At 34.1% G+C, this 20,698-nt stretch overlaps 1 protein-coding gene across 2 annotated transcripts in view; it reads left to right on the top strand.

Moving 5' to 3' along the window:
* Positions 1-20,698, top strand: part of DMD (dystrophin) — a 1,921,557-nt gene that overhangs the window by 344,299 nt on the left and 1,556,560 nt on the right. For both annotated transcript variants that reach the window (XM_044670154.1, XM_044670155.1), the window contains exons 16-17: positions 7,774-7,897; positions 13,354-13,441. In XM_044670154.1, coding sequence (XP_044526089.1) covers positions 7,774-7,897; positions 13,354-13,441 — 212 coding nt within the window. The remainder of the gene's footprint in view (positions 1-7,773; positions 7,898-13,353; positions 13,442-20,698) is intronic.

Below are 20,698 nucleotides of genomic sequence, written 5' to 3'. Positions count from 1 at the left end.
AAAACTGAAATACGATTTAAATATTGCTATATTTTGATCCATTGGTCTAATGAATAGAATTATGAAGTTTGCTTTTAGAAGGTAATCTAATCTCTCCTAAATCTCTTTTGGATGATAATCTAGTACATATAATTATGAAGAAATGAAATCAATAAGACTTAAAGAATTTATTTTATTAATTCAATTTTACCCTGCTGGGTGGCAATATAATGATATATCTTATTCTCACAGACAGATTAAATTTGAACTTCATTGAACTGTTTGACCATGAACACCAAAAAATAATTTCAAATTAGTTATTGTAATTGTTGGTGTTCTTAGGTTATATGTGAAAACTAATCAAAACATCAGTCAAATAAATTGTATAATATCAACAAAACATTCTATTAATTAAACTAGTACAAAGCACTTTGCAAATCAATCTCTCTCTCTCTCTCTCTCTCTCTCTCTCTCTCTCTCTCTCTCTCTCTCTCTCTCTGACCAATATTACTTATATAATCTGGAGCTCATTAGAAAATGTCTATAGAGGGGCAGCTAGGTGGCTCAGTGGATTGAGAACCAGGCCTAGAGATAGGAGGTCCTGCTTTTGAATCTGACCTCAGATACTTCCTAGCTGTGTGATCCTGGGCAAGTCACTTAACCCCCATTGCCTAGCCCTTACCGTTCTTCTGCCTGGGATCCAATACGTAGTGTTGATTTTAAGGTGGAAGGCAAGGGGTTAAAAAAAAGAAGAAAATGTCTATAGAAAGTTAGGTACACTACTCACACTACCTCAGCCACAATACCCTTCAACACTCCAGGGGAGACAACCACAGATTCAAAGTCCAACAGCCCCAAAGATATTTTGCTCTCTCCCCTACCTAAACTATAGGACTTGCTTCCAACCTTCTGCTACAGCCCTCATCCAGAGTATAAGTGCTTGTGGAGATGTAAACTAGAAACTGAATATGGGAGTACCACAGCCCTTGCTTCCCCAGCAGCTGTTGAGATCTATTTATCATCTCTGATAAGGAACAGCTTAGTTGATAAGAAAATAACTGACAGGGGAGATGATCTTCACTGTTAACTCATAGCTGCTTTGAAGTGCCATTGAGTCACAAGTTTATTATACATGAAAATCCAAACTCCCTTTTACCCACAAGCACCCAGAGAGTTTTACAGCTCTGCGGACCTTGCAGTCAGTTTAGACAACATGCAGAAACCTCAGAAACTTCAAGATGAAGATAAAAACCAGGCTGTACCTTCAGCTGCATGATTATCAGCAAACTAAGTCTGAGAATACTTTTCTCAGGGGCAAATGCCCCTGCTAAGCTAAGGTTTCAGCCTTGGCAGCATTTCTGACCAAAGGGGAAGATGTTAACCTCTTGACTACTGGTTTGCTAAAAGCTTAAAGCTTTTCAATAAGGCCACATTACTTTTCAACAAGAAAGGGTGTGGATCACAAAAGGGGTCAAAAGAGGAGTCTTAGATTTTTATCTATTCTCTTATTGGCTTCCCACAAGCAGCCACCACTATAGAAGACCTGCATGAGATTTAAATTTAGGTTTTACTCAGTATGAGAGTTGTAAAAGTGGTCACTGTTTATAAAATGACTGTTAGCAGCTTTTATTTACAAAAAAGTAGAAAAAGTGAAAGGGGGAAAATAGAAAAGAGACAGAGCCTTAACAAGCCTTTCTCCAATGAAGAACAGCTCAGCCCCCCCTCAGAGGCTTCCCTAAGTCCCTATCTCCATGTGGATTTCCTGGAAATCCTCAGCCAGAAGTCCTGGTGGTGTCTTCAACCAGAGTTCTACCAACACAGAATGACTCCAAGGAACAGAAAGTAGCTCCACTCACCCATGCAGAATCCAAGGAAAGAGTCTCTCCAAAGCCAAGGCAGGAATCTCCAAGGAAAGAGTCCCTCCAAAAGCTAAAGCAGGAATGTCTCCAAGTCAGAAGAGAGCAGAATTCCAAGAAGACATAATCTTTTATAGTCCTTTCTCCATCACTTCCTGTCTCTCCCCACTTTTCCCAGAAACCAATAGCAGTCTTTCAATTTGCCTAGCATTGCCCAAAGAAGGGCAGAGCTTGTGTCCTTTGGAGGTGTGAACTAGTGTAACTTATAAGGTCTCTTACCTAATAGTTAAGTGAGGTACTGAGTAGGGGTACATTAAGTTCTTGATTTGATTAGCTAAAAATAGAGGAAGGGAGAGTTAATTCTATCTTCACACCAGTTTTTTGGGGGGGATACACTATCAAAGTTCTTGGCACTGTTGAATGGTTCAATATAAGAAATATACATTACAACATATTATCATATTATAACTGTAATATAATATAATATCTAACAATATTATTTTATAACAATAAAAACAATATAACAATTTAAACATAATATAACAATATATTATATTATATTTATATATAAATTATATATATATATAGTTTTATCAATCTAATAATATTTAAAAATGGCAGTGTCATCTACTTTACTATTCCCTAAGCATCCTCAAGCCTTTCAATCCAACTTTCATCTAAATTTTTCTCAATGTATTGTTTCTCTCAATTTAAAGGCGAACTTCTTGAAAGCCGGGAATAATTTGCTTTTCTATATATGATCATAACACTCAGTACAATGCTTTGCACATTGTGTTACGATTAAAAATGATAAAGACTGATAGTATAAGAGATTAATATTTTAATAGCCATGGCTTTGTTGGTAATATATATATATATATATATATATATATATATATATATATATATATATATGTGACCGCACTTGACTATCTTTTAAATTTACCGCCAGTACCCATCATGTATCTCATATGCCAGCCAGGTAGCCAAGAGGCTGTCTCAACTCCACCCTCCAAATTTAAGCTCCCCGTATGTGGGGACATTAGACGTCCCCACGCCCAAAACCAGAAACCCATTGGAATCATGGGAAATGTAGTCTCAAAGCCCCACGTGTCCATAGGGAGTCGGCTAGACACTTTCAAATAGCACTTCCCTAAATTCAAAACAAACAATTGCAAGTGCTAAATAAATGCTTTTCATTTATTCCTTCAAGGGTAGGAATTATAGGCAAGGGTTATAAAGTGTGTTAACAAAGTTTAGTCATAAATAAAGAAGACATTACTTTCATATGTGGTTAAATGGGCTTCATAGCACAATGAAAAAAATCCTGAATTTGGGTTCTGATGGCTTAGGTGTATAAAGGGTTCAGGAAAAACTGTAACATCTTTGCTTAATGATTTGCCGAGCCCTTTTCAGGGCTGCTCATGCACCTTTGGGGTCCAGCTTTTACCCAACTTTCATCCGTGGCTCCAAGAAGTTTAGCATGCACAGTGGCCCTCACCCTGGTAAAATCATCTCAGAGGACAGGCTAAACAAGGCTAAGGATAAAAGAGGAGCCTCAAACCCATGGCTGAGTTAGGGGATGTCTACTCATAAGTATGTGAAGACTTTCCCCAGTAAAATGGGCAAATGTGAACAATTTGTTCCATTGGCCATAAAGATGGCTGAAGAAGGTACTGTGAGGCGCTGAGAGCTTGGTCAGATGTTGAAGACAGATGCCAAGGTCATCTACTGCATCCTGGGCCTTTGCCAATCCTGACTTTTGTGCTATTGTGGGACTTTAATGACTCTGTAAGAGAGTTAATCTGACTATTTTGTCCAACTCTGTCTCATTTTAAATCCAACTCATTCATAAATCAAGACATCGCTCTTTGTTGTCATTGGTACTCTATGAAAATAAAGGATTAACAAGAAAATCACAGCCCTATTTAATAACCTTCTGACTTTGGGCAAGTCACTGACACTCTATTTAGTTTCTTCATCTGTATAACAATTGAGAAGAGGTGTCTAGATGACTCCTAAGGTCCCTGCTAGCTATAAGACTGTTCCTATAAAGTAAATGGGGCACATTGGGGGTAGAAAAGTCTTAAGATTTATTTCTAAAGTTCTAAAGTTTGTTTTTGAAGCAATGAGCCCTTAGGGAAGATATTTTGAGAACAAAGATTTTAAAGGACAGAAGAAAAATTGCTCAGGAATATCATCAGGAGAACACTCACATAAATTCAAGAATTGGAGTTGTTATGGCCCAAGGGAGCCAAGCAGTCACAAGGCTAAATGAAGTTGAATGAGGGCAACTTTAAACATAAGAGCAGCAAGTGAAAAGACAATGGTACTTTGTCTAAATTAAATTTCTATTCTATTTTACTTGAAAACTTAGGGTTTACTGAAACTAGGCAAAGAGAGTCTGATGAACCTTATTGAATTTGTAAAACTTAAAAATTGTGTAAAAGCTCTTGAGGACCTTTAGATGAAAGGGCACATGCTAGCTTCATGCTAAATCCAATCCAGATTTATTGAAAGAAAGAAAAAAAATGTTGTGGAGAGGGAAAAGGAGGAAAAAAACTAGGTGAAAGAAGAATTATAGGTAGAATTTAACTTTTCAGAGCTAATCACAGTTAGAACCTTATGCTAGTTGGTCATCAGGCTTTACTTAAAATCTCCATCAACTGAGTGTGGAAACTGTTACCATGGTAGCAGCTTCAACAAAGGCTTGAAGTGTGGAGATAGCAATTGTACCTGGCAAAGCCTCTAGAAAACTGATTTACCCTTAATTCATTGGAAAGGTATTTTTTTCCATACCCTAAAGAAAAAGTCACCACATGTTCATAAAGTCCAAATGTTACTTCTCTCATTGAAGCTATATTTGTTCATTAGACAGAGATGAATTTTTTAGAAGGAAAAATGTACTTTATAAGATTTTCAATGTATATAAGGTTCATGTTTAATGGTTTCATGAAATCTCTTTTAGTATAAAATGAATATTTGCCCTTTCAAATGACAAAAATCACTTTTAAAGCCTTATCTTTGCTTTTTACAATCACTTATCCTCATAGATGCCTAAATTTGCTTATCTAGAAGTCATATTTCTTTCTGCTTGTTAATGTTTTTCCTCTTGATCTGTTTGCTTATGTTTGAAGTCATTTTCTTATTCCTGAATTCATCCATAATTTTAGTATTCCCCCCTTTATTTTCCCCTATTGCTCATTTTCTGGCTCTCTTTTTATCATGGTTTCTTTGGTGACTGAATCTCAAAGAATCTCAGCCTCCTCCTATGCTGGATAATTTATAGTACACCAGCTTAGGTTTCTGCTATTAGTGACTTTTCAATGAATGGAACTGGCCCTGACTAGGTATTGAGTACTTTCTGTCTGGCTTAGTGGAGTAGCACAAAGCCTCCACATGCACTGTATTCTGTCCCAATATCCTGTCACACTCCCTCTGTTTCTGAGTTCTCTATCCAGAGACTGGCAGTTCAGAGAGCTGCCATGTGCAACTGAGTTAAGTTTTGTAATTTGAGTCTTTAAGTCTGTGGGAGGAGAGTAGCTGGGTAAGATGGAATATAATTTTGTGCTCTAATTTAAGCCCAGAGGCATAATCTACCTCTTTCTCTCCTATCCTGGCTGAGATATTTTGCAGCACAGAAGATTGCCTTCAATAGTACTTTGTAGTCCATGGCATTGCAGAGGGCATTGCTGGCTACTGTCCTTGCCCAAACAGACTTCCATAGCATAGAGAAGAGACCAAAGGGTAGGTTTGGTTTTTTGTGGACTTGTTTGGCTAATGCAGACCCAATTCTGGTAACTGGGTTATGGGGGAGAGGTGCTGAATAAATTGAGGAGAGATATCAGGTCATTTTTTTAACCTTTTGGCTTCCAGGAGCCCTAAATAATGGGAATAACTGGAGACTATTGTTGGTGCATAGTTCCTGTATTAGAGAGGTTTTTAGAGGTTAAGGGGACCAGAGAAAATGTCTGGTCCTCCATATTGTTTGCTGTTTTATCAGGAAATTTACATTTATTCATCTTCATTCTATTCATTTCATTGAAGATAAGAAATAAGCTTACAGAATGGTCCCTTACTTTGAAGGGTTTATTGTTTAATGTGGGAAACAAACTCTGAAACATTTAAAAACAAAACAAGGAAGAATAACATTAAGTACCAAATTAATGCTTAGATAACAAGTGTTAAGAGTTTATCAGATCAATTAGAATCATGATTTAGAGCTGGGAGATAATTTAAATACCCATTAGATCCATCCACCATTATTTCAAAGGTGAAGAAAATGAGGCCCAGAGGGGTTAATTAACTTTCTCAATGTCATGCAGTTATTAAATGGCAGAAATAGGATTTGAACCCTTTAATTTGAATTTCTTACTAGAAGACAAACACTGGTAGCTTCCCATTGCCTCTAGGATCAAAAACAAAATGCTGATTGGCATTCAAAGCCCTTCATAGTCATACTTCTTCCTATCTTTCCAATCTTCTTGTACCTTGTACCCAGACACAAACTTTTTGATACAGTGACACTGCCCTCCTGGTTATTCCACAAACAAGAAACTGTTTCTCTCAGTTCTGGCATTCTCCCTTTAGATTTTTAGCTGTTTGAGGACAGAGACTATCTTTTGCCTATTTTTTTTTTAATCACTCAGTGCTTAGCACAGTACTTGGCTAACATTAAGCCCATAATAAATAGTGAATATTTGAATGAATCAATGAATCAACAAGCCTTTATTTAATGCCTAGATGTAGCATTAATTATGCTAAACTCTAGAGGAAATAAAGCCAAAAGTAAAAGAGCCTCTATCTTTAAGAAGCTTTTATTCTAATGAAGGAGATAACAAAAAATATGTGTCTATAAAAAGAGAGAAAATATTTTTGGGAGTAAGGAATTCTAAGAGACAGAATTAAGGAGGGAGTACATTAAGGCACAAGAACAAGAGATGGACTATAGCATTTGAGGAATGTTTAGGAGACCAGTTTGACTGGTTTGTGAAGTACAATGAAAACAATGTTTAATAAACCAGGAAAGGGAGACAGGGAACATATTGGGAAGGATTTATTATGCTAAAATATGAGTTTATGCTTATTCTTAGAGGTAACAAGGAAAATTGAATTTATTAAATAGGGGAGTGACATGGTCAGTTCTATGATATGGAAAAAGATCACTTTGGCAGTGGAGAATGGATTTTAGTAGGGTGAGAGGTAAGAAGTGGGGCAGCCTAGGAGGTTATTGCTAAAGCCTAGAAAAGAGACTAGGAAATCTTGGCTGTGTAAATGGAGTTAAGGGAAAATGAATGAAAGAGATATTTAAGAGTTGGAAATGATAAGATCTTGCAATTGAATTGGTAAATTAGAATGAGTGAGGGGGCAGCTGGGTAGCTCAGTGGATTGAGAGCCAGGCCTTTAGATGGGAGGTCCTAGGTTCAAATCTGGCCTCAGACACTTCCCAGCTGTGTGACCCTGGGCAAGTCACTTGACCCCCATTGCCTACCCTTACCACTCTTCCACCTATAAGTCAATACACAGAAGTTAAGGGTTTCAAAAAAAAAAATTAGAATGAGTGAAAGTTAGGAATTAAGGATGATAATGGATTTACAAACAATAGGTTAGATTAATTCTGTTGTCCTTAACCTAAAGAGCAAGATTTAAAAAATAAGGGTGGGTTTGGGGGGGAGGAAAAAGTGGGAGACGATTATTTCTTTTTCGGAAATGTTTAATTTCAAATACTTAGATCAAAATGGCAGTTCTTAATAGAGGAATGGAGCTCAGATGAGAGACTATGGCTGATATATAATCTATGAGTAATTGACATAAAAATGTTAAAGGGATGTGGGAGAATAGGAAAGTGGTGAAATTTGGAAAGTTTTCTTCACACTTTTAATAGATCACCACTTAAGGAATAATATTCTTTGTTTGTTTTCTCATTTCCATATCATAGGTTTGATGCGGATACAACTGAACTTCACAGCTGGATGACTCGATCAGAAGCTGTACTGCAAAGCCCAGAATTTGCAATATATAGAAAAGAAGGAAACCTTTCAGAACTCAAAGAAAAAGTCAATGTAGGCCTATGCATATTTTTTTTTAAACCCTTGTACTTCGGTGTATTGTCTCATAGATGGAAAATTGGTAAGGGTGGGCAATGGGGGTCAAGTGACTTGCCCAGGGTCACACAGCTGGAAGTGGCTGAGGCCGGGTTTGAACCTAGGACCTCCTGTCTCTAGGCCTGACTCTCACTCCACTGAGCTACCCAGCTGCCCCCTATGCATATTTTTTAAAAATTTTCCTAAATGATATTAAATTGGCAAAGCTCAAAATATACCATATAATTATGTTACTATTGAAGAGGTTAAAAATGTTATGCTAGTTTAATATCCATTTAAAATGCATTATAAATACCAAATGAAGTTAAAGTTGACTGACAATTTATTTCTTGATTATGCTGTTGCAAACTAGATATCATTATCATCAATGGACTAATTATCATTTATACAGTTAAAGATATTCATTTACATCAAGTACTGACTAAAATCCATCAGGTCTGCTTCCACTTTTTTTAAAAAGAAAGAATTGGCTAAGAAAAGAAAATTGATCTATATCTATTTTCCTGAAAAGTCAAAAACAAGTTCTGTGGGCTGGGAATACCCATTTGGATAAATTATAAGTAGTTTCCTTCATACATAAATAACCAGTAATATTGTTAGCTATTGAAAAAAGTTATAAGGTAACAACTATCTATTCTTAAATCATTCAGAATACTTTCTTATTGGTTATATAATTTTCTAAGATTTCCTGTATTCAACTAATCTCAAGAAACATTTAATCTTTCTCATGAATTATTATTCTTTTGCAGGAAAAATTAATACTAGCAGGTGAATTCATTATTCCTATCAGAGCCTCTGTAAATGGTTAGACAATATGATAAAGAATTTCACTGGTAGAATTATAATTTCAGATCTTTGAATGAAAAATATGCATCAATTTCTTTACTCGGTTGTTAGGAAATGACTTTTATTGCTATAACAGAATTTCTTAAGTAATATTAATAACTGGACACACTCTTACTATTTTAAATATAAAAACCTTATGGTATTTATGTTTTCATTATATTGAAAAAATATTAATGAGAGAAAAAGCAAAGTATAATCTTAAAATTATTTTTAAAAAGAATCTAAGAAGGGAAATATATCATTTGAGAAGACCAGTTTAAGATATTTAAATAACCATTTGTTCTACATTCAACTAATAAAATTATAAATTATCTTACATAAGAACCTTAAATACAAATTTGAAAAAATCCTATTGATTTAAATCATGGAGTAGCCTTCTGCATGTCTGTAATTGTGCCTCTTAAATCTGTCCTAATAAGATAAAACCCATTGCATTTCTCCCTGAGGTATACAGTATCAAAAGCTTTTGTTATCCTATTCAGGAGTAATTTACATTTAGTCAATAATGTTTCAGTTGACAAATTGAAAGTGCTGAACAGTGTACAATAGACTGTAAGTGACTTTCTGATTCTTTTTGATTCATCCTTATATACTTGAACTCATTAAAAAATTATCATTTTTATTTTCCAAATAAAACTGAATATGAAATTAGTTGTCTAGATTTTTTAAAAAATCAGGATACATATGTACATTAATTATCCATGAGATGCATATATATGTTTATACATATATACATATATCTACTTACATAAACAAATTATGATGGATATTTAATACATTTATTTTCTTAGTTCTTCATTAGCCAATATGTATGGACCATTTCAGCGTCATGAGAGTTTCTCATGAACATCAACTGCATGGATTCTTTATTTATTTTTTTTTTTTGTGAAAGATGTTGATCACTTGTAACCCCATTCATTTCCCTTTGAATTTTCTGCCCCAATAAATCTATCAATAGTATTTCAACTTTTTACATTTTTATTAATGAAAGCATTTAAAGTTGATCAGTCTTTTCCTCTCATAATGATAATTTTACTCTATGTTTTGATTAATGCCTTTAATTAATATCTGAATTTATCTGAAAAGTACTAGACTCTAGAGAAAACTATTGGGCATGTATTTCCTATTCTGTAAGGATTTTCAATTCTGATTTCTGTTTATAAAACTATTAGTCATTGTAAATGAAATGATACACCATTTGCAAATGAAAAACTTGATTAACAAATGAAAATTCATATATGGTGATACAAACTTTAGTATAACCATCTAATGACCTATATTAGCCACGAATGTGACATTTCTTGATATGTAAATGTCACTTGCAAAGACAAAGCCTAAAGTATAAAAGGAAAATATTTATAAGTTAACAAATATTTATAATTAATGAGATACATGCATTAAAAAGTCTCAATGAATGCATATACTAAGGTAATAATAATGAGTGATAATAAATTAATAACCAAATAACTCAAGTAAAATTTACTTTTTTTCATCCTTTAAGTATTTAGGTAGGATTATATTAAACAGAATGATTGATGAAAAAAAACCACGCACACACACAAGGTTAAGGTTTTTTGTAATGGTCTTTTAAAGCTCCTTTCCCCTTTTTTCCTACCCACTTCTTTATGTTCACTCAAGTGGAAGCAAATCAGAGAAATGGTAGTCTGTACTTTAAATTAATAAGAAGCTTCTTTTTGAATTTTGGGCCAGAACTCCCTGTTTCCATTTCCATGGAAAATAAGACCAAAGGGAACTTTTTAGCATTCTATTAGCCAATATTTTGTATCCAATATCCAGTATCCTTTATTATTAAATGAAAATGTATGTAAATATTGTGATTCCTTGATAGTCCATGTACAAATAAATTCATACAAAACAAATACTTTATACATACATAATATTTTAGCACATGGGCACTTCAGTGAGAATGTAAGAGGAAACATAAAGCTAGAAAACACCCTAAAGTTCCAGTCTAACTCCTTCACCACATGAATCAATAATATGCAACCAGAAGAGGTGAAATATTTTGCATGTATATAAATTATAGCTAGTAAGTGTCTAAAACAGGATTCAAACCCAGTTCTTCCCAACTTCTGAGCCAGAAATTTGTCCTTCTCTGGATATCGTCCAAGTTCAATTTTCCTGAACGTGGCACCAATTCCTGGTAATTGCTGACCAAATCATAGAATTTCAGGGTGAGAAAGGACCTAACAGGCCAACTAATCCAACCTATATCAAATATGGTCTAGTTGTTACTTTTAGGAACAATATTGACATTGCATGGTGTCTTGAAAAGGACAACCTTAAAGATGTAGATAACCAAACTAAGAATCCACTGAGGGACAGTGAAATTCTACAGTTTTGTTGATAATATTACCTAAATCTCTATTTATACCTATATAGGCTTTGAATATCACGATAATGTTCAGAACATGTGTCATATTTAAGTATTTCTTGCATGGGAATACATAATTTTCTCACATGCCTTACTGGAAAACAAATGTCAAAATGGATAAAACAGAAACTATTCTGTTAGAAAAGAAGAACCATTAAAAATGTCTTTCAGCAACTCTTTTTTGATTTGTGTTTGTCTTTTGCCACTTTGGTTCACAAATTGAGCTGCTTCAAATGTGCATCTGCCCCTGCAGCTCTGGTGATAACATTGAATATTGCTTCTGCTTAAAAAAAATATTGATCTAAATTCTTCTAAAGAGCCTATAGCTCATTACAATTGACACTTGCCTTTTAACAAGGAAATTCTTAAAATATCAGAACACACATTAGTAAGGTAAGAAGGCTGCGGAAATACAGGATAGATTTCACAGAAATTGAAGTGGCAAGCTGAAAGTAAACAATAACAAATTGGAGTTCCCAAGTACCTATTTCTGCAAGTTAGATAGTGTGGTTACATTATTATTGTTATTGTTATTATTAGTGGTGGTGTTTTTATTATTTCAAGTAGAGTTTTATCTGTCTCAGATTTATATATTATGTAATCCAACAATTAGCTTATGGAGTGATTGCATCACTGGATATATGTGTCCTTCTTGATAATTAAGAAGCTTTAGCTACAATTATTAAAGTTAGATACTGAGTTCCATAGACCTGTATGTAGCTTATGATGTTTGCAAGTAGTATTAAAAGTATTAAAAAAATTTCTTTCTTTTGGAGTTTATGATCATTATGACTTAACAGATTTGATATTATTGAAAGCTTGAGATTACCAGCAGCTTTTAAATGCAGATATGATAGCCACAAATCACCATTATCTCTCATTCTATATTTGTTTGAAAAAATTTAAATAACTTTTTTAATATTTGAGTTGCATCAAATTTGATATTTTATTGTGTTGCAAGTTCTTTTTCCTTGCTGCAACAGTCAGTTGTCTGGACTTTGAATCCAAAAATCTTCATTCATAAATTTATTTTTAAAGGAATAGATAAGTACTATTGAATGATACTAAATTCTTAAAATAATATAGGATTAGGTAAAATCTAAAACTACAAGGAAAATACTGTAGATACTGGTTTTTTAAAATTAATATGTTGGAAAAATCATTTTATAGTTCTTCAACTGTTTCTTAAAGCATATGTGAAGTCTTTATGTTTATGTTTAAGTTAGGTTGGAAACATATGAAGGTAAAGAGTGCATATGTGCCTTTTTATATCCTCGCCCATTTACATCTTGTGCAAATTGAAGAATCGCTTTAAATACTTATGACAACAACCAAGTTTTAGAGAAAGATCCCCAAAGTTAACATTCTTCTCCTCTATAGTACAGAGGATCTTTGATATAATGATTTTTCAGTAATCTATGGTATGACAAGAGATTTGGATTCTCATTCTCTGTGACTTTGGACAGGCTATTTCAATTTTCTGGCCTTTTTTTTTTCTTCAACTGTAAAAGGAGTTATAATGTCAATTCCTGCTCTAACTTTTATAACTTTGAGGTTTTGACTACATTATCTCTATGGTCCAAATTGTATGTTGTACAAGGAATAGAGCAAATTACTCATCCTTTATTAACTGAATAACAGACTTTAATTGTGTATGATTATTTTTGAAGGCAGATCGCACATAATACTATCTGAATCTTTCAAATCATAAATGATCACAAATATTTTCTATTGTGTTTATCACTTAGAATATATTTTGCTCTTATTAAATAATGTGATACCTTTTCCCTCTATATATTTCTGCATTAAATATTACTTTAACAACATATCATGTTAATTTAAGCATTATACTTTCATTTTTCAGGAATCTAAATATAGTTAGAAGAAATGTAGAAAGAAGTCCTAGTGCTGTGACTTAACTATCATCTGATTTAAGAACTTCAGAGATGAAATGGCCATGAAAGTATAAAAGTCTGTGACAGAACATCATAAAGAGATGGCACAACAATAGGTTTTGCTATCGTAATATCACTATGCTTATGCTGGGGAAGAACAGAGAAATCATTGAGAGTAAAGTGATAAAAAAAATTAGAAAGACTCTTCAGAAGTTACTATTATCATATAGCTTGGAAATTCCTGTATTGAAATATTCACCTTTACTGTCATGCTACAGGCTATAGAGCGAGAAAAGCCCGAGAAGTACAGAAAACTACAAGATGCCAGCAGATCAGCTCAGGCACTGGTGGAACAGATGGTGAATGGTAATTACACAGAGTTGCTTTAGATAATCTTCTTAGGGATTTGATAAACACATAGGTTTATATTTATCACAAGAATTGTATTAGAAAATCCATTTATGAATTCAAAGTAAAATTAAAAGCAAGTTCATGTTTTCTTATTGTTATTATGTCAATGCAAAAGAAAAAAAATCATTTTCATTTTGCTTTCAGATGAAGACAATAGATATGTATTGAAAACTAAGATAAGCATCCTGGTGAAGAACATTTTAAAGCTATGTTGTTCAGAAATAATTTTAAAGCTATATTTAAAACTTGTTGAGAGGCAATATGGCATATAGGAGAGATGGGGCTGGAGAAGGAGAGAGAGAGAGAGAGAGAGAGAGAGAGAGAGAAAGAGAGAGAGAGAGAGAGAGAGAGAGTGTGTGTGTGTGTGTGTGTGTGTGTGTGTGTGTGTGTGTGTGTGTGTGTGTGTGTGAGTTCTGGGGCTCAAGTTCTTTCTCAGAATTATACCAGCCATTTCCACCTGAAGAAGTCACTTGCCCTCTCAACATGATGCCAGGCAACTTTCTAAGACTGCTACAGAGCAGTCGTAGGTCTGTACTGATAAAAGGAGTTTCCTCACTAGAGTTCCCTGATAATAACTATGATAGTAACAATAATAGCTAGCTTTTGCTATTGTGCTTTAAGGTTTGTAAAACACTTTACAAATATCTCATTTTATCCTCAAAATAGCTGTATGATAAATACCATTACTATTTCTATTTTACAAATTAGGAAACTGACTGAAACAGACTTAGAGTTTCAGTGATTTATCTGGTATCACAAAGCTCAAAAGTGTCTGAGGCTTGGTTTGAACTGAAGTCTTCCTGACTCCAAGTCCACAGTCTAATTACTCTACCACCTAGCTGTCTCTTAAGCAGATTCCATACTAACTGGAAATCAGCTCTAATATTTTACATATAAATTAACTGGTCATTATTTTATTCCTATCTTAATGTTGTAGACAGGCAACACTACATATGTTTTTCATATTTTCTCTTTCACAATTTTCCTCTTCTGGGAAAAAAAAAACAACTCCCCCAAAACAAAATCATTATTAAAAAAGCAAACAGAAATAAACTTTTATCCAAAAAATCTTATATGTCTTAATAGAAAATTATATGGTGCTAGAATAGTAACATTTTAAATTATTTAATTTAATTTATATATGTGTATATACATATATGTATATAGTTATACATCAGACATACTCAACATTTGACAAAACAATTAACTTAGGTCCTATTGAACTTATTTTTGTGATATTCAATTAATGAAAGTCAAGGACATATCAATTCTAAAACAACAATAAATGTTTATTGAGTGTCTACTCCATACTATATATAATATGAGTGCACAGGGTCTGGCATGAAGTACTTACTACACTTTATCTACTTTTCCATATAGAGACAGTTCGAAACTTTCTTTTCTCTTAAGCCTTTTTTACCTTTCTCTACTCCCAATCCCTCACTAGAGAACCTGACCTCAAAACTAAGATAATAGAATTCATTTACCATTAGCTCCCTCTTCTGCCCTAGTATCGAAACTCCTTGATATAGTTTGCTATTTTTCCTCTTTTACTATAAACTCCACTTAAGAGTTGGCATTTCTTTTAGCCAAGGCCAACCACTCTATTTATATCAGGTAAGTTGCAATGTCAATCATCATGTGTATCTTTCCAGTTTTCAATCATCCTCTGTCTACTGGTTTATGCCCTGCTGCTTACAAATGTAAACACTGCCATATTTTCCTCATCCTTAAATAAAAAGCAAAACCCTTCACCTTACTGCCCCCAAACTATTATCTAGTCTCCTCTCTTAGCTCATAAAAAAAATCTTTCTACACTTGTTGCTTATATTTTTTCTTAGTGTTTCTAAGTGTGTTTTATTTTTGTCTTCATGTTGCAATGCCTAACATAGTACATAGTCGGCTTAAATATCTGCTGATCTAAATCTGAGTCTGGAATTTGGGACAAATGGAGGGAGATTGTAGAGATTTTAGTCACTAACATAAAGATAAATAAAAGACTCTCTTAAGTTATAGATGAACTTCACTTCCACCAGTAAAGAAACTGTCCACACCAATAAATTATCAGTTATTTAAATATTTAAGTGTACGCAAAGATGATAAACGAAGCCCTAAGAATGAATAGATCTCTAAGAAACAGAGTACATACTTGATAGATAAAATAGCTAAGAACAATACTTTGGGAAATGCCTAAATTTTTGGAGAGCTAAAGTAAGAAAGTCAGAAAGGTAAGAGAAGAACACAGAGAGAGAAAAGTGAGAGGAATCAAAAAAGAGGTGGTGAACAGTGCCAATAATGATAATTGTAATTTCTGATAGCACATTAAAATTAGTAAAGGACATTACAAATATCTAATTTTATTTACTAACAACTCCTAGGAACAGGTGCTTATTATCTCCATTTTAGAGATGAGGAATCAGAGACAGACAGAGGTGAAGTGATTTTTCCATGATAGCCTTAAAGCCAATGAATGTCTGAGTCTGGAACTGAACTCTGGTCTTTTTGACTCCAAGTCCACCTTTCTACTTGTGCTAATTCATCACAGAAGTAGAGAAGGATGAATAATTATGAGGAAATTATATATGATAATTAGTATATCATTGATTACCTTTCAGATGGAAACATTTTTAATAGAAGTTTTTTTTGTTTTGTTTTGTTTTTAGCCAGATAATTAAGTTGTTTACTTATGCAGGAATTTCATGCATTTTCAGAGTCAGATAATCTCAGAGATATATATCTAATCCAATCTGGACAAGAATCTCCTCTTAAACTCATCCTTCAAATTGTTATCTAGTTTTTGTTTAAACTCTTTCAGTTGAGGCAAGGGACCTCATGGCTCCTGAGACATGCCATTCCATATGATTTGGATATGAATTCCTATTTTTGAGAATAAAGGGAATTTATACTGGAAACAAAGGAAGAAAAACTTTCTGTAATCCTTAAGGTTTAGCTTCATTCTGTCTGTAAAGATGCTGGTTGCATGATAGGCAATTAGACTTATGTTTATGTCTCACCTACAGTAAATGTCAAGAAAGATAGATGTTGTGCTAGGAAATTAATTCACACTTAATTCAAAATATTTCTTAAACAAAATCAGAAGCTGAAAGTCCTGAGTTGTTTGTTTTTTTTTCTGTCATTTTCCCCCATCTTTTACTTGGTAAAGTATATATTCTTTCTGTTATGTGATTATTTCTCGGGAGTGGATAGAGACACTGTAACAGACACTAAGTGGATTGTTTGGGACCAAGGTATATACTGGTATCAGAAGAATGCTCAAATTGACCCCTAATCTCTAGGAGATCTACTGGTATAGAAGCAGGTACTAAAATTCCCAAATGCAATTTAGGGATATCAGAGACATATAAAAAGTTTCTGAAAAGCTCTGTCAGAGAAAGTAGGCAAAAGCTATGTCTCCTATCTTCCTAGACAAGCCATTTCCCAGTTGATAAATGGGCAAGTGACATGAATAGGCTGTTTTCACATGAAGGAATCAAAACTATCAATAAGCATGTAAAAATGTGTTCTACATCTCTTATAATTAGAGAAATGTGAATCAAAACATCTCTGAGGTACCACTTCATACCTAGCAGATTGGATTACATTACAGCAAAGGAAAGTAATAAATGTTGGAGGGCATGCAGCAAAATAATGCAGAATGAAAGTGATCAGAACCAGTAGAATATAGAACACAGATCAGTATACATTGTGGCATAATCGAATGTAATGGACTTCTCTACTAGCAGCAATGCAATGATCTGGGACATTTCTGAGGGACTTATGAGAAATAAAGCTACCCACATCTAGAGAAAGAACTGTGGGAGGAGAAACACAGAAGAAAAACAACTGCTTGATTATATGGGTCGATGGGGATATGATTGGAGATATAGACTCTAAATGATCACTCTATTGCAAATATTAATAATATGGAAAAAGGTCTTGATCAATGACACATGAAAAACCAAATGGAATTGTGTGTTAGCTATGTGGGCTGGGGTTGATAGGAGAAGAGGGAAGGAACATAAATCATGTAACCATGGAAAAATTTTCTTAATCAATAAAAAATAAAATAAAATTCTTACTTTCCATCTTAGAAAAAGAGTGGCAAGGACTAGACAACTGGGGATAAGTGGCTTGCCAGAATCACATATATAGGAAGTATCTGAGTCACATTTGAACCCAGGTCTTCCTGACTCCAGGCCTGATGCTCTATCTACTATGCTATCTAGCTTCCCTGGTCTGCTCTTTTAGAGAGTTTTCTAGAACAGGTAAAGGTTAATAACTTGCCCAGGTTCCTATAGTCAGTATATATAAGGGTGGGATCTAGATTCAAGGCTTTCTGGTTTCAAGGTCAACTTTCTATATACTATATTACACTGTCTTACATACAGATTAATATTTTTGAAGGTTTATAAGGGGTTTTGTGAATAATAAAATAAAAATTAATTTAAAATGTTAAAAAAAAAGATTAGCTAGGTAGGTTGCAGACAGACAATAGAAGCAACATTTATTGGAAAGAGTACTCAGTATGATTTGAGTAGACTTCCATACTGGGAGGTTGCAGAAATGTTACTTGTGTGTCCTAAAATGGGCAAATAGTTTACATTCCTAGGTTTTGGTTTCTATACTTATAAAATAAGGATGTTAGATTTAATGAACCTCTTAGGTACCTTCTTAATCTGAACCTGTGATTCTTTGATTTTTGTTTTAAAACTTTTAAATTCATTAAGAAAAATGCTTGTGTTTTATAAATGCCATTATATTTTTAGATCTCAGCAAAGTTTTTGAGCTTATACATGACTGAGTCTAATGTAAATAATTTTTTGAATGAGTCACTTTCTATGTGATACTACATACAGAGTCATGCATAAATTAAAGTGTATGAGAACATACTAGAGGGACAGTAGTCCAATGCAAATTATTATTAAAAATAAAAATATAGAGGGCAGTTAGGTGGCTCAGTGGATTGGGAGGAAGGCCTAGAGATGGAAAACTCTGGGTTCAAATCTGGACTCAAACATTTCCTAACTGTGATCCTAGGCAAGTCACTTAACCCTCATTGTCTAGTCCTTACCACTCTTTTGCCTTGGAATCAATATAGTATTGATTCTGAAATAGGTGAGGAGTCTAATGAATAAATAAGTATGTGACTAAATGGTCTCCTTTAGTGTAATTATTTTGAAAGGCAATAAATGACTGATGTAACTATTGATGAAGATATATTTGGAACTTATTTGGAATTGATTAGAATCAGGTCTACCTCTTTTCCCCAAAATTATAAACTATTTCTTCTTTGGATATTAATTTTGATTTGGGGTGGTGAAATTATTTGGAGCCACATCTAATGAATGAGGTAGATGATCTAGTTGGGTCATATTATTTGAGGAAAAAACATAAAATAAATGAAATGGATCACCTCATATCACTAGTAAATTAACTGAAGGAAATTCCAGTAGGAGTTCAAAAATCTTTTGGCTAAATCCTTATTCTTGCAATTAACATTTAGGCCTCTAAGGTGAATATATTCTGAAGTATAATCCTCATTTAATGTATATTTTCTGCTATGCTTATTTTTTAATAACTTTATGGTTACTCATTACCACACATACATATCATATATGAGCACTCATACATATATACATATTTATAAAAGCATATATGGGGGCAGCTGGGTAGCTCAGTGAATTGAGAGCCAGGCCTAGAGACGGGAGGTCCTAGGTTCAAATCTGGCCTCAGACACTTCCCAGCTGTGTGACCCTGGGCAAGTCACTTGACCCCCATTGCCTACCCTTACCACTCTTCCACCTATAAGTCAATACACAGAAGTTAAGGGTTTAAAATAAAAAAAAAAAGCATATATGGAGTGCTATCATGATCAAATATATTCAACATATACCTTATGTTACTGATATATTAACTCATCCCAGTGATGATTTATACACATCATATATAGTCTAGAGCAGGGGTCGGCAACCTTTTCGGCCGTGACAGCCATAAACGCCACATTTTTAAAAATGTAATTTCGTGAGAGCCGTACAGTGCTCACAGTGTGTGTTCCTGTAACAGCGCCTGAAAAAAATTGACTTTATGGCTCCTGCAGAAAGAGCCATATCTGGCCCTCAAAAGAGCCAGATATGGCTCAAGAGCCATACGTTGCCAACTCCTGCTCTAGAAGTTTAGATATTTGGTTGAAAGTATCTCAATATACATTGAAAGCCAAAAGAAACAAGTAAATGCTAGCCTTTATTTTTTTTATCAGCATTTATAGTTGTTCAGTCATTTTAGTCATGCCCAACTCTTTGTGACCCTATTTGAGGTGTTCTTGGAAAAGTCACTGGAGTGATTTGGCATTTTATTCTCCAGCTCACTTTACTTAGGAGGAAACTGAGGCAAACAAAGTTAAGTGATTTCCCCATGGTTATATAGCTACTAAGTGTTTGAAGCTAATTTTGAACTCAGGTCATCCTTACTCCAGTCCCAACACTCTATCCTCTGTGTCACATTTTATCAGTCTAGCTTGAGAGAAAACAATTATTATGAAGTTATATTCCTGGAGGATTAATTATAGGCCATATGCAGGAGGAGACTGTCTAGGAAGATAGGAAACATAGCTTTTGCCTACTTTCTCTGACAGAGGTTTTCAGAAACTTTATATATGTCTCTGATGTCCCTAAATTGCATTTGGGAATTTTAGTGCAAATTGCAAGTTAATCACTGTTTTGAAAATATGAAATTGCTTCCCTTCCTCCATGCCTTTCCTGGGACATTTCCCTTCAATGGGAAGTCCTCTTCCTGATCCATTTTTATTTTTCAAAATCCTAAGCATCTTTAATGTCCAGATTTTTGGGGGGAATCCTTAAAACAAGGCTAGATTGTCCTAATTGCAGAGTTTCCCTCATTAATCTATTTTACTGGATGACCACTTTCACTAACATTGGAAGTTTTTCCTCACTTATTTCTAACCCCAAACCGAGTGACAGTTTAGCTGTTGTCTTTATTTCTACAGGTGGTAGAGATGAAGTACCACTAATCAGTGAAACCAGTCATTTCTGAAATCTGTCATTAAGAGCTGCTTAGTTTTGGAAGAAATTAATGACTAGCCTGGTGAAAGGGTCAAGTACATTCTCACCAAATAATCAAGCAATGTTGAATAAGTAATTTTGTTTTTTTTTAAAGCTTTGAGAAGCACCTCAAATGCCTAATTTTTATTCATCT

The sequence above is a fragment of the Gracilinanus agilis genome, chromosome 3, assembly GCF_016433145.1.
Source record: "Gracilinanus agilis isolate LMUSP501 chromosome 3, AgileGrace, whole genome shotgun sequence".
NCBI lineage: Eukaryota > Metazoa > Chordata > Mammalia > Didelphimorphia > Didelphidae > Gracilinanus > Gracilinanus agilis.
The sequence above is the reverse complement of the archived record's forward strand: the minus strand, read 5'-3'. Positions and strand labels throughout refer to the sequence as shown.